This window comes from Apostichopus japonicus, chromosome 18 (assembly GCF_037975245.1).
Source record: "Apostichopus japonicus isolate 1M-3 chromosome 18, ASM3797524v1, whole genome shotgun sequence".
NCBI lineage: Eukaryota > Metazoa > Echinodermata > Holothuroidea > Aspidochirotida > Stichopodidae > Apostichopus > Apostichopus japonicus.
Genome location: NC_092578.1, coordinates 14,691,777 through 14,706,629, shown reverse-complemented (window position 1 = coordinate 14,706,629; position 14,853 = coordinate 14,691,777). Strand labels below are relative to the sequence as shown.

Here is a 14,853-nt window from a genome sequence, read left to right as displayed (position 1 = left end):
CGGGTGTTTAAGTAGTTCTCTCTGTAAATTTACATTGGCAATGGTATAGAACATACACTTGTTTCAGTCAATATTTGCTATATATAACCTATGTATGACACGACATGGGCAGCATTTGTCACGTAACCAGCCTCAGTCATTACCGCAGATCTAATTGGCGAAAGCAGCAATGAAATAAAGAATCATGGGTTACAAAACATGTCATATTCAGTGGCAACGCAAATGGGGAGGGCGTATTTGTCCCCCCCCCCTCAAATGATGTCGGCCCCCTCAGTTGACCCTTCCACTAGTCGGCGCCGGTAAAACAAAACACGCTTAATGTATACGGAAGAATGAAGGTTACCGTTGTTAAGTTTCTTTCTTTAATCGCGCACCGTATTAAACCTCTGTACGAAATGTAGTGTGTATTAACCTCTCTTACTATCCAGGTATACAAGCAGTTGCTGCGCTTACCAAGTTATATGACGTTGACATTTTTTCAAAATTAATCAAATTTGAAACAACAAATGATCAATTACACGTTAAAAGTTGGTTCACCAATGAAGCGTGAGGGAGGGGGGGGGGGAGACGTGGATCCCTCTTGCCCCATAACTTTTATTCAGGTGCATTTTGCCTGGCACTTTAAAAGTGTTTTCCCATAGTGCTTCTCTAATATCTAGAAGACGAACACTTAAAGAGCTTTCGGACTTAGGGTCTAGGGATCGCTCCCTGGTTGGAGCGGGTAGATGCTATCTGGTTAGAGCAGGGCGGGACATCACACGTCTCCCGTTTAGTACCTCACTGTCCCCTGAGCAGAACTATTTTCATGTTTTAATTACTATTTAGGGGGGTTGTTACGGAAGGGAGGTGGGACAGGGAGGGGGGAGGGGGAGACTGTGTAACCAATTCTTAATATCTTCCAAATGGATACCTTTGCCTAATTTGTTGAAGCTCAGATGAGCGTAGATTCATGTCAAAATAAGTCTAGCAATTTTTAATTGGGTTTTCCTGGGATCCCAAACTTGAGAGAAACGTCTATAAAAATTGCCGAGAATGAGAAGGAAAAAAGGAAAACTTGGAACAAAACAAGAACAACAAAATCTTGTACCACGTTTCTTTTATTTGTATTGTTAGTCTGTTAGTCTTTACATTATTGAGCTGTAGTCTTTACAGTATATTAGACACCTACACAACAGTCTGTGTAAGCCATTTATTGTGTCTACTTGTTAAACATTAACTTTTAAGGATACTTTGTTAGAAAAGTCACCCAGGAGAGAACCTGGGCACGAAAAACCAAACAACGAACCAACTAATCCGCTCTCAACCCCAGTCCCCTTGCATCTAGACTGGTCACTGTGTGATCATCGTCAGGGTGTGTATCATGATTCCCCTCGAAGGCGAACATTAATGCTACACATTGACTTTAAGGGATTCCGATTGATATCAAAGAAGTACACAATGTCACAAACTGAGTTTGAGAACATTGAGAACATGCAAAATCAGAATACGATAAAATACCATGTCAGCATTTTTATGTAAATTGGGTAAATGCTACAGGTGCATAGCAAAGGAAATAAAACACTACCGTTACATGAATGCATAATCAGAATATAATAAAATACCATGTCAGCATTATCATGTAAATTGGGTTAATGCTACAGATGCATAGCAAGGAAAAAAACACTACTGTCACAAAAACAAGGAAGATATTCATGTTCAGCTTTTTATCTGAAATGCTACAATGAGAATTTCCAACTTTATTCACTGGCAAGTTAGTGACTAAAATCGTACCCTGTAAAAAGGATAATGCCTGAAATAATGCATAGGAGCCAACTTATAATAGAACTAATACTATTTAATTCACCTTCACCCTCCCTCACCCCCTCCCTGTCTTCTGCCCTATAAACCATGCACCCAAGGGAGTAGGTCTGCTACCTTAAGAGTTTGCATTGATCATAAGCAATTTTAAAAAAACCCTTAAATTGCACAATTTCAGATTGAATGATTTAGTCTTTTCGTAAAAAAAATACACTGCATGAAGGGTCGCAGAAGAAATGCACAGAGTTCGATTGTACGTCACCATTCTGAACGTAATCTAGCAGTTTTCTTTACCTCGTCTAAAAAATAAAACCAGTGACAACAAGGTAACAAGTTCTGTGGTATCTAAACATTCCGAAAGATCATCAATAAAACGTTTTCCGATAAAATAAAATAAAAAAATAGAAAGATTAATGAAGATAATCATCAAAACAAATTTACATGATCCATGGTCCTGAAAGTCGTCTACAATTGAATTTATTGGACTAGGGTCCTGATGACATCACGGTAGTCCGTGTATTGGTAGAGAGTAGACAAAAGGAATCATGTGTAACTGATAGAAAATCCTAAAATTTTGATCACTGTATTTTGTTTTACAATTTAAAATTAACGGACAGGCTGGAATTGAAAGCGTTATTTTTTTTTATCTATTTTGCTTTCAGTTCATTCACTTTTGCGATGTATTTGTCTTCTGCATCCTTGGTGCTCATACCTGAAAGATAAAAATAGGAAGAAAACAATTGAAGAGAGGAATGGGTGTAGCAGAATGGAGTGTGAGAGAGGATATGGGGGGGGGGGAGCATATGGCATACAGGTATGAAACCTGGACAATTGAGGGTGGCAGGGAGGGGTGGGAGGAGGGCAAAAAGACAATCAACCCATGCCATTTGTCAAATTTGAATTCGATGATATGCTGGGAAAGGAAGCACGAGATGTGTAAAACACCTCTAAAAACATTAAATTTACAAACTACTTAGGAGTCATGGGAACAGCTAGCATAACATAAGATGAAGACTATTAGAGATGGGGTGGCCTGTGGAGTAGGGTGACGGCGCATATATTGGATTCAAGTCCAAGGATATCCGCGATCCAGGTAACGAAGGTAATCGAATCTTACCTGTTAAATGTTCGTAGCAACTGGGGCATAACAATGAGGCCAACAAATACGACTTTTGAGAACTTTTATACAAACGTGAACCCTTTATTAACATCCAGGGCTCGTGGGCTCGCGAAATTTTGCCATCTTCAATGTAGCAGCAGAGAAATGGAAAATCTCCGAAAAGCATTTATTCAACGTAAGTTATGGCGGACATACTTTTCATCAGCACAATACAGTATATGGCAAGATTAGCAAAAGGAAAGGAATGGAGGGTTAACTGATTTTGTAGTCGACCTCCACGCTACCACAAGTACAAGCCCGCACAAAACACCCCCAGTAAAATGGACAAGTAGATTATTCTGACCTTTGTGTGCATTCCACGCATCCCACTTGTACTTCCCTTTCATGTCGAGCATGCCTGGTCTTGCTGTTGGAGAGAAAGGCAGAAGTAAAATTAATAGTTTTGACCAGCATTAATAAATTAAATGAAATTTCTGTATTGAGCTTACTATACAATAAAGCTGCTGTATATATGCTGATTCTTGATTAATGAACATCCTCATAAGCAAACTTGCTGTCCCTGATGTGTAACTTAACCCTGGTCATTGGTAACTTGTCACGCCTACACACCAAAGTGTGCACAATTCAAACAATCTCTCCTGGGGCACCACAGTGCACCACAGCCATGTGTCCCCTGGGGGACTTCCCATAGGGTGCAGCCACAAACCGGCGCTCGCAACTATATTTACAAGTCACCTCGCAAGTCCCCATTTATACACCTGGGTGAAGAGAGGCAATGGAGATAAAGTGCCTTGCCCAAGGACACAACTCAGTGATCTGGCCAGGGCTCAAACCTGTAATCCTTAGATCACAAGTCCACTGCCTTAACAACTTGACCACAACGCTGACTGTCACTTAAATTGTTAATTATTAAATATTTGAAGTTTCTACTTCAGAAAGAACCCCAAACTCCCCCCCCCCCCCTCCAAGTTTTTCTTTTCTTTTCAATATCCAGTTTTTTCAGAGCGTTGGTGAAAATTGTAAGTCGGCCAAACGCTTATCTCTTGAGATGTTTCTCTGTACTCAAGGGTACTGTACAGTAAAGTACAGTTCATTTAACAGAATTTGTAATTTATATACAACAGTGTTCATGATATAAATAGGCATGGCAGCTTGGCTAAGATATTAGGCTTCCACACAATTAGGTAGGATTGATTGTCTGAATGGCTTGTGGAGTTTCTATTATTTATTCGGTTCATTGGCAACAAAGTTAAAAATCATGTTAGTTCACATTGATTTGTCTAAGAATTAGTAAGTCATTTTATATCAAATTTATTTCAACTCCCCAGTGGTCAATACTGATTATGAGGGTGGGTTGTTTCCATTTGGTGCTCAGATAATGGTGAATGCAAAAAGAGGTAGCAATCATGGGCACCTACTGTAGCCTACAGTACATGAAAGTCTCAAGTGAACTTAAGTACAATATTACTAATTTACTACCATGTTAAATGCAGTACCATATTAGCACTCTTCCTGGGACTGTGGCCGGACAAGGCTCTTTATATAAACTAAGGTTCCAAAATCTTGAGTTTCTTTAATACATGTTACAGGATGGCTTAAACTTTTGTAAATTTCATGAATAACTGGATTAACTCCACTCGCTATGTCACTTCTGGTGTTCGATACTACAGCTAACATCCAGGGCTTGTACTTCCATGTACTTGAAATATCATTCAAACAGAAAAGAAGTAATAAAAAAAGGTCAACTGATTGAAATTAAGAAATCAGTTTGTACTGATATGAAGTTTATTTTCAGAGTAAAGATTTACAGTTTTATTGGGGCTTTTATAAGAGAGCCTTGATAAATATAGAGATCTTCAGTTGTTCAGTTGGGTAATGCACCTGATGGCAAACATTCAAGGGTCAAAAAGATTAAACTCTTATCTCCAGCAGTAAACTTCTCTGCTGAATCTGTTCAGCAAATCTTTTGAGTAGCTATAATTTGAGGTAAACATCTATCGTTAAACAAATAGTTTTGGTTAATGAGTAACTTATATCAGGGGTGTTGATGAGTAAAAACACACGATATCTATTACACTGTTGGACTCAGTGCAGACGTCCACCTCAGACAGTGACAAAAATACAAAATACTTCAGGGAAATTGTGGATTAAATATCAAAAAGGACAAATAGAACTGAGTATATTTGCTAATATTTTGACTGTTCCTTGACTGATCCATACATGATCTGAAATGGACATGACTTGGAATTGATCAAGCTAAAAAGATCTCCAACCTTTTGGGTTCAAAACTTTGCTCTGTTGTTAAAAGTTAATAGCTTATGACTCACAGTTGGTATTTTGGGTATACAAGCAAAATTCTTTTGTGGACTTAATAGTTTACAGAGCTTGGACCTATTAATTCTTTGTAAAAAAAAGTCCAAACATTTAGGAAAATAAGGAACTTATTGCATAAGTTGATTAATAATGTGACTGAAGACTTCAGTACCCGACTAATAAAACATATGACCAAGCCTCTAAAGATGAAAACTGTACTTTCTTTGTGATTCTATATATATTTGACAGTAGGCACGATTGAACTTAACAGATTAGGTCAATTGGTCAAGGGGGGAAAATTGACTGGTCAAATGGGGTACAATAAGAGCACCTGAGAACCATATGCATGCACCCTGCTGGCATTTGTAGGGAATGTATGTTAATCCACAGTGGACTTGCATGCCTACAGTAATATTGACCACATGTTAGCAATGTTCACTGTCCATGTATGGAGAACCAATGAACCCTAATGATTGTTAATACTTCCAGTTACAGTATTAAGGTATAAAGTTAGTACTGTACCTGTGTTGCAATCACCGACAGTGACTTGTTTAAAGTAACCATAAAGTTCTAACAGATCTGAATCAGATGGTTTGGTGGTCAGCTGTTTGACCTCATCAGCAGCTTTGTTAAATTCGTCCTTGAAAAGAGAATTGGAGAGGAAGGGGGAAGAAAAAAAAATATCATTATGACGAACTTGATATATTTTAAATATTTGGAACGTACTGCAGGTTGACATAAAACTTACAACAGTGAAAAGTTTTCTTGGCAATTTCATGTACATGAAATATGTGAGGGGAATTTCACTATGGGTGTGCGGGAAACTTTGTTGTTCAAATTGCAAGATCAGTTTGTGTAAGAAAATAAAAATCAGGTCGGTATACACTGGAGCTGAAACAATTTACCCAATTCTGAATACATTATGTCTGAAAAGTTTTAATTAATACTAAAGAAGGCTTCTTACAATTCATATGTGCTGAGACAACATAGGCCTACGTAGCCTATATCGAAATGTGTGTAATTTTCTCTGATATATATAATTGATCGGTGCTTTAATAACAGAGTAAATGCCTGCTTCAAGTTTAAAACCACAAATATAAAAGGTAATCACATAACATTTAAGTTACAAACTGATTATAATGCAGCAAAACAAATAGAACTTAAAGCTTCCAGTTTCCATCTAGGTAAAAGAGTAGGATTGGTAGGTAGTAGGATGTATGGTGGTATTATTCATGACATAGAGGCCACATCGCACCTGCTGACAACAATACTCTTTGCAGAGCTATATTTGAAGGTCGCTCATGCCACCTTGGTACACCCAAAAGGGCCAAACAATCACTCGTGCAAAGGGTGCCTACCTAATAGTAACAAGGTTTCAACGGAATCCTGATCTTATGGTCAAAATATCTTTCAATTTCACATATAGAAACACTTGATGCACTAGATTAGCTCAAAGCTTTTGGAAAAAAGATATACTTGTTGAACACACAAGTATTTAACCACTGCTTAAACAGTTGTTCAGATTACTTTTTGCAAAATATATCCTAGCACAAGGGCGTAGGAACCGGGGGGGGCTGGGGGGCGCCAGCCCCCCCAGTGAAAAATGTGGAGGGGCGGAAGCAGTGTTCGACTTATGGCCAAAAAATTGCATAGCAACAAATTTTGACAATTGCTGTACAATATTTTTGTTGCATAGCAGTTCCCCAATATTGAATAGCAGTTTTGAAATTACCACAAAACTGACCAAATGTTGGGGATCAATGTATTAACTAGAAAATGTTTGTTTATTATTATTATTATTTATACTAGTGTTGCTACGATCATGGGCGTCAGCAGGTTTCAGAAAGTGGGGGGGACACTATACTATCTAAGCGGAGCGCCACCATTGGTTGGCGCGTAGCGTACCAGAAAATTTTGGGTACATAAGACCCCCTAGATCGCAGGAGACGGCCTTCCTGAGTCGTTTTTAGTTAAATCAGAACCAGATCTGTGAGGAGAAATTTTGTCTCACAAAACTAAATTCCGACAGAAAGTACTGGTAGAAAGATGCCGTTCTGACACCAAGGGAAACGAATTACACAGCGTCCATCTCAAACGAAATATTTTCGGTAGTTTGGTATCATATAATACCCTGCATACAGGCAGAATACTGTCTGTAGGGCCTAAAATATATGATATTACCTTCCTGGTGGGGTCTTCGACTTGTTTTCAAGTTGAAATGCGTCGTTTTCTCTGATTCACAGTGTAGGGCAAGGGGAATTCCATTTCTGGCGAGAAGGGGTGCTTCCACAAAACACTCTAAAACATCGTTCAAACATCGCACAAACTTTTATCAGAGGTCTCGGACGAAGCGGGGAGGGTGAATATCGGAGGAAGGGGGATAAAGGGCCAAGCACTGTTCTAATTTCCAGTGCAATTTATTGATAATGATTCTTAAGTTAGATTCTACTTGAATCAGCTCAGCAATTGTGATAGAAAATCGCGCATATGCATGTGATTTTTTTAATAACTGCTCTGAAAAGTGGGGGGGGGGACAAATGATATGATATCCCCTCCACTTTTGAAAGTGGGGGGGACATGTCCCCCCCGTCCCCCACCTGTTGACGCCCATGGCTACGATAATCGTTTTCAATATCGGTATCGGCCGATATTTGCAATATCGGCAGCATATCGGTATCGGTAAAATTTTGCCTAATTGCCGATAACAGCAAACCGATATTGAACTTTTCTTTTGAACAGCAGAGCTACCTGTACTTATTTATACATGCAATGATTTGTTAATCTGCCCAAGACGATCCATTTCTTTAGCGTCAGTTAAACTCAGATTCATTTTCGATTAATATCCATGGAAACCTGACTCTCCGTAACATCTAAAAACACGTCTATGGCGCGCGAATATAACCATTGACCTTCGTGAACCTTGGCCTACACACAGCATTAGTGCAGCATATATACACTGTACTAACCATTCATTTCCTCAAAGGCCTCCGTGAAAACCTTGAACATGATGCATACAGTAACTGCACAGTTCAGCAGTGTTGGAAAACCTTGTTCAATTTCCCGCGAACACACTGCCGATTTCCCGCCGGTGTTCGCCTGCCTAGCACGCGTAACGTGCGAGCATAAAGGCGTGGTGTCCAGGGGCCCATCTTAGGGTTATGGTGGGGTCACGGGGTAGAACCCCTCGTGGGGATCCTTGGGGCGAAAGCCCCCGAAAATTGTTGTCTTTTTTTGCGATGTCTGGCGATGAAAAAATTCGCAGTTGAGGATGCAAAATACTGACAACTTTTTTTATTTAAATTGTCACGAAACTGATGAAAATTTTAAAATGACAAGTTAAAGTAGCTGTATTATGTTATAAAATGAAAAGAGATTTAATCTGTCTTTCAATCTTTAAAAAGTGCAACTTACAAAACTTCAATATTATGAAACAAACAACGTTCAGCAAAGCCCCGTTTCTAGACTGCCTAACAATGAATAGCGTGCACTATGCGTACATTTTTACAACTGCAGTGTTTAACCCTTTACCCAACTACTGTACCACGGTACATGTGCTGCGAATTTGCCCAGGTACCTTCCCAACAACTGTGAGCTCATCCCCTGTATAACACCTGTTTGTTAACATTTTTTGGCACGTTGCCAGGGAACCTTTTAGTTACGTGAGATCTGTAACCGCCGAGGTGGTTAGGCTATTTGCTTTACACTTAACTATGGTAGGATATTATTTTTTCAGGGTTTTTTTCGCTATACGGTCAAGTCGATAAGTTGTACATTGAGTATAAACTCAATAAATTATGACTTTTACATTGTGATCGACAGTTCGTAAGTTAAGGTTTGAGTGTTTGCTCCCAAATCTGACTAAGAATTTGTATCGCACAAATCGGCAGAAAGTGCGATGCTGATTTGGAAACGTCTCGCAAGTTTGTCGTTTTGGATCGCATTTTGCGATGCGATACCGGAAAAATCGAACACTGGGCGGAAGTATCATTCCGCCCCCCCGCTCCGCAAGTCAGAAAACCCCTTTTTCATTTCCAAATGAGAAAAAAAATCTCATTTGGAGCACCAAATTGCATCTAAGGCCAGGTGAAAATACAAAATTAAGTTTACAAAATGGAGTGGGTGTTGAAGTGTGCTATATTGCACCAAATTGCATCTGAGGCCACCTGGAAATGCAAAAAAATCCAAAGGGGAGGGGGACACCCCCTCCCCTTAGACCCCTCCCCCAGGCCGGCCATCAGTCTTCAGCCCCCCCCCACTCAAAAGTACCTTCCTACGCCACTGTCCTAGCATGTTTGCAAATGTACTATCTTACTTAGGCTCGTAACTAATTACATAGGGCACAAAGCCCAACTGTCTATATTGTTCACCATGCTAAGTTTATTGAGACTGAAATTTTGGCGAGACAGCTTAACAGAAATGTTTGGGCCACTGGGGAGGTACTCTGAATTGGAGGGGCACCAACAAAGTATGGAGGGGCAGTAATATTGAAAAGAGGGGCACAATACTCATGTGCTGTTACTTCAGTATAAAGTTTTTGTTCACATGATGGTGGGATAAATTAAGGGGATGGGAGTGGGAGAACACTAGTCTGAAAGGGGAGGGACATGCCCCCCTGCACCGAGCCTGGCTACCTGACTGCTGGGGAGGGTTCATAGTAGAGTCATACAGCCACCTTAGTGACCTGACACAAATGCTCAGTGAATGAAAAAGACTGATAAACACTGCAAGCCATGTTGAGGTAAAATATTTTCTTGAACATTTTTATGACAATTCATGTCTACAAAAGCTGGATTTCAGTGAAAGATCATCGAGAAATTATATACTGCATTTTTTAAATGATAGGTACCTCACAGTAGTGAAACAACCAAGAAGCCATTATTGCTGTGTATAAGTTAATGCATGATGCAGCCCTGTGATTGGAGGATCGGTCAACACGCAAAACAAGTTTGGATATTTGAAAAAACAATATACGTCGTTTAACAATGATTGATATTCTGTTCTAAGTTTTTACAATTTTTCCAAGCTTTCATTGAAGAAATATTAAAGATTCGATGGAACAAGGTACCATAATAGATGTAGGCCTATAAACATGTATTTGCAGCACTTTTAGCAGTCTGCCACAGCACATTGTTGTCTACTTACAAGTCTTTCTTCTGTGTAAATATTATATTGTTATCATTTTGTAATTTAATCTCCATATTGTAACTCTCAGATGCCTTCAGTTATGCATGGTGACTCACGTTGTGATGAAATACAATTAATCATTTCATCACTTCAAAAAGGATGCATACATTTACCACAAACATTTAATCTCGTTCTTTGCATGGAAGGTAGGCCTACAACAATCTTTGGCTTCTTAAGTAGCAATTAGGCCTATATAGGCAAAACAGCAAGAGCAGACTTTCATCTCAGTCCTAACAAAGTTTGTTATCACCATTATTCTTTCCAATCCTACCAATTGGTTATAGCCTATTTACTGCTGTTGCATTTAGACAGCGATAAATTTATAAGTATACTACTAGTAGTAGTAGTCAGTACTAGCCAAGTTAACTTGAAGCTAGGCTAGGCAAGCAATATATGCTAATGCCCATCTGTGTCACTGCCTGTGAAATGCCAAAGGAAGTCCTGACACATTCTTGGAGTATGCTAATAAATGAAAAAATTGGGTTACATCCTACGAGTTGTATATTTGTTCAGTTAAAAGCTGCATTTCAATTTATTAGAAGCTTGAAAACGTCGTTAATCGTGCAGTATGCTTCAGTAGATAGGCACTTTTACATGTTGTTACGTCCCAGCAGCACAGATCTAGCAGTAACAAACTGTTTCGTGGAGCCTAGTTATGTTTAAGTAGAAACATGATACCAATTTAATTTAATTTTCCATTCCACATACGTATACCCTTAGAAGTGGCTCACAATTCTTTGTATTTTTGTTATTTTAAGAATTTCTTACAATCTGGAAAATTTTATTGGGCACTTCATTGCCTAACGTTAAGAGTAAGACTCTACGTAAAATAGCAGTGTAAATTGACGCTTTTGGGTGAGCTGTTCATCTTCAATTTGCTGCAAGTGCCAAAGCTTCTTTGTATAAACTTCATACATGATGCAAATTGGGCTACTACAAGTACTGTCAGTGTAACATACAATGTGGCTAATGAAGACCAATTTGCTAGGCAAATACAATGGCTTCAGTCGTAAACATGTTTATACCAAACCTGGCCTGACTTTAGAATCCGTACCATATGAATGTGAAAGCTTACTTCGAATCGGCAGAATAACAACTGTATAACAACTGTATAATCTGGCTGAATGTGTGTGCTCGCATCGGCTTGCTTCAATAGAATAACAGTCAGTGAATAGGTGCGTCGCGTGAATGATTCGCTTGAATGAATTAAAGGGGTATAGTTATATAAGCCAGAGATGGTTTACTGGAACGACATCTCCATCTATGTACGTGAAGAGAGATACGGAATAGGGGTAAATGGGTACAATGAAGGGACATAAGCGCTGAAGCTACTGTACTATTTTCATTAAAACCGCCAAACTCTTTTAGTCCCCCAAAATATCCACGCCCCATTTAACAACCCTCACCCCATCAAAAGGAGCGCCCTCTTTTAGCCTGTCGGATGGTACGGATTCTAAATTAGAACCCCAAACCTTCAGTTAAACCGTCTTCAATATTTCATCATAACATGGATATATCTACTCCAATGCACTGTACTACTAGTAATTAGTGAACGAACAAAGACCTGCCAAGCCTACTTCGCGCAACCAGTCCAGATACTATAGAACCGACGTACAGTAACACTGTATCTAACGTAGCCTATTTAATTAAATGTAAATGCACTGTGGTTGTTTGAAACCTTACGTCTTTGTTAGGTATTATCAAAATAAAATATCACTTTAAATAAAAAAGGAGTAGGTTCTTAGATTTAATCTAAGGGCTAAACAATAGGTATTAGCTTCTTACCGAAGGCATGATTTCTGATACGGCTGGAGAACAGGGTGAGGCGTTCACTGTATAGTCACGGGAGCTTGGGCGGTACGGACAGTAATGACTAATCTACCGTTATGTAGACACCATGTGAGCAAGGTAACTTTTGATGACGTAATCTTGCCGTGTTATCCAGGTATCTCTAGGTAGGCCTGCTTCCATTGTTGATGATGTGTGTATGTATGTATGTATTATAGATCCTCCTGAAAGCAGCTGAGGAACTTGCGAAGAAGCCGATCATTGGCTTATCAAAGCCGCAAGCTGACCGAAGTCAGTCTCTTAGATTCATATTTAACATCCATGATTATGAATTGTCAATTGTCAACAACTCTGTAACTGGACGACATACATTAATCTTGGAGTGACTCGAACTCGGGACCTTATGATTGAAAGGCACCGGCGTTAACCACTGAGCTAACACTCCTATAGCATAATTCGATAAAGGAGTGGGTTACCCAGACAGAAACCAGGAAGCTCCCCTCCCCCTCTTGCACTGGTTAAAAACAAAAATCCTTTAGTGTAGGCATACAGTACATAATTATACAACATTTAGGCAAATGTGCGGTACAACCTAAACAGTCGAAAATTCTTCAACAAGTTGTAAAATATAGCACCATTTTGCATCTAAGCACCCTCCATTTTACCAGCATTTCTAAGAGGATGGGTACCCTCCGATTAGACCCCTACCCTGACCGACATAACATATTTCAGAGATTTGCTGTTCTGAACTCAGGGAACTTTCTGGTTTTCTTGCCGCATCGATCCTCTTCGCAAGGTGACCCTAATGGCATAAACATGGAGTATTATGTAGAAGGAAGGGTACGAGTGAGCAGTAAATGGGGTGACTTGAAAAGAGTATCGAGTAAGGGAGAAGTGAAAAATTACATTAGTCAGATGCGGATCGAAGCTCATCCAACCCTCAGCCTTTATTCAACACGCAGAACATTCAAAGGTATACTAAATTAACACCACCTTGTGTGTAGACCTCAAAAGTCTCCAAAAGCACCATTGGATGACTACAAATAAATGTTATTTATTTATTATTATTAATGTTTTTTGGGGGGGGGGGTGTGAGGGTAGGATAGTACCAACTACCCATATACTCCTGGATTGGAGTCGGCTTGAACACAATCAGGGCGAACCCCGCCCCCTCTCATTTTTAAGCTCCTGGATCCGTTAGTGTTTTTTCTTTTAATCTTTTAAAGTCACTTAGGAAAGCCCAAGACAAATATCGTTTGTGCATGGAAAGCGGAAGGCGACTCCTAATTACACGATCACATATTAAAGCCGGGAATGTATGTAGTTCATTAAGCGCCCGTTTCTGAATAGGCTAGAGCGATTTCTTAGGTTTGTGTTATTCAATTTTCCTTATGTGTTAAATATTGAAGCTATAGTGTAAAGTTTGTATGTGTTTTACTATGTAAAAGTCAAATCTGAGATCAATCAATGCTGAAATAAAAGGTTCTCTTTTTTTCGGACTCAGCAAGTTATTGCCATATATTAATGAGAGTATAAGGTTTGACCACTGGATGCCAAGTGGTACTTGTTGGACGTAAACATGAGTGACCATTACGTTATATTCCGATGACATTTGACCTTTCAGACCAATGACAGAAGACATACGGACGACATTGTGCAAGATGACGTCATCAGGCCTCATGCAGTACTTCTATAGTTGCTCTGTTAACAATGGCTTTTGGTCAACCGTATGGTGCCATGCTGATTCACAAATTATCCTTTTCATTGAAATAAGTTGAGCTTTCACACTATATATACTGCATCCGTCAACCACAATATCATTAGTTATGGATCTAATGAAGAAAATATGATAGACAAATCATGTAGTACATCAAAGGACGCAAGATTTTCAAATATTTCATTTCATTTCATTTTTTTTTCACAATATAAATACAGGAAGTTAACTAAGTGACAAGAGATATTAACAACAGGGAAAATTTTGAAAGGAAGCACTCCAAAAAATCCAGAGGGCTTGTCTAGTAGAGCGCTCCCATAAAGAAATAGAGAGAGCAATACAAGAAAACAGTAACTCATATCCACCCGCACACCGACCCAACACGTATAAATATTGTACCATCAAAGCTCAATATAATTGGTGGGTGGGGATTTCGTATTTCGTATGCACTGTTACTTCAAGTATAGTCAATGTGTGTGGAACTTTATGTTACCTATAATCATACTTTTAATACGAGCTCTAAATTTTGCTCACCAAGAACTGAAAGTGTGATTGCGCGAGTCACGTGAATTGTTCTGTATGTATGTATATGCATAGATCGCCATTTAGCTCCATGTTTTATATAACATGTACGCGAACTGCTCTAAGCCAAAGAGTGACATTTTACTATATACATATGGTTTGTACAGCGGTACAACATACATTGTTGCCGTCTTAAAATATATCGACAAATTTCTAGTGAATCTGAACAACAAGTGCTTAAAATTCATATCGGCCCTTACATTTAGTAACATCGGTGAATATCAGAGAGCAATCTGGTTCGAGCGCATGTTAAGCGGAGACACCCCGGACAGTCGATGAATCAGGCTTGCACAGTACACGGAGATTTCTATCCTATATTTAGATAAAGAAGGGGGGAACAGAACAGATATATCCA

The 14,853-nt window shown here is 39.2% G+C and overlaps 1 protein-coding gene and 1 long non-coding RNA gene across 2 annotated transcripts in view; both read right to left on the bottom strand.

Annotated features, from left to right (window-relative positions):
* Nucleotides 1-1,079: 1,079 nt before the first annotated feature.
* On the bottom strand, nucleotides 1,080-12,356 carry LOC139958464 (acyl-CoA-binding protein-like). Its single transcript, XM_071955564.1, has 4 exons — nucleotides 12,200-12,356; nucleotides 5,753-5,870; nucleotides 3,261-3,323; nucleotides 1,080-2,509 (listed from the first exon to the last, which is right to left on the bottom strand). Exons 1-4 carry the CDS (start codon nucleotides 12,206-12,208, stop codon nucleotides 2,445-2,447), a joined length of 255 nt encoding a protein of 84 aa, XP_071811665.1. The 5' UTR covers nucleotides 12,209-12,356; the 3' UTR covers nucleotides 1,080-2,444.
* A 1,209-nt stretch (nucleotides 12,357-13,565) lies between these two features.
* Nucleotides 13,566-14,853, bottom strand: part of LOC139958474 (uncharacterized) — a 94,797-nt gene continuing 93,509 nt past the window's right edge. Inside the window, exon 3 of the long non-coding RNA XR_011789802.1 lies at nucleotides 13,566-14,810. This is a non-coding gene — a long non-coding RNA (uncharacterized lncRNA). The remainder of the gene's footprint in view (nucleotides 14,811-14,853) is intronic.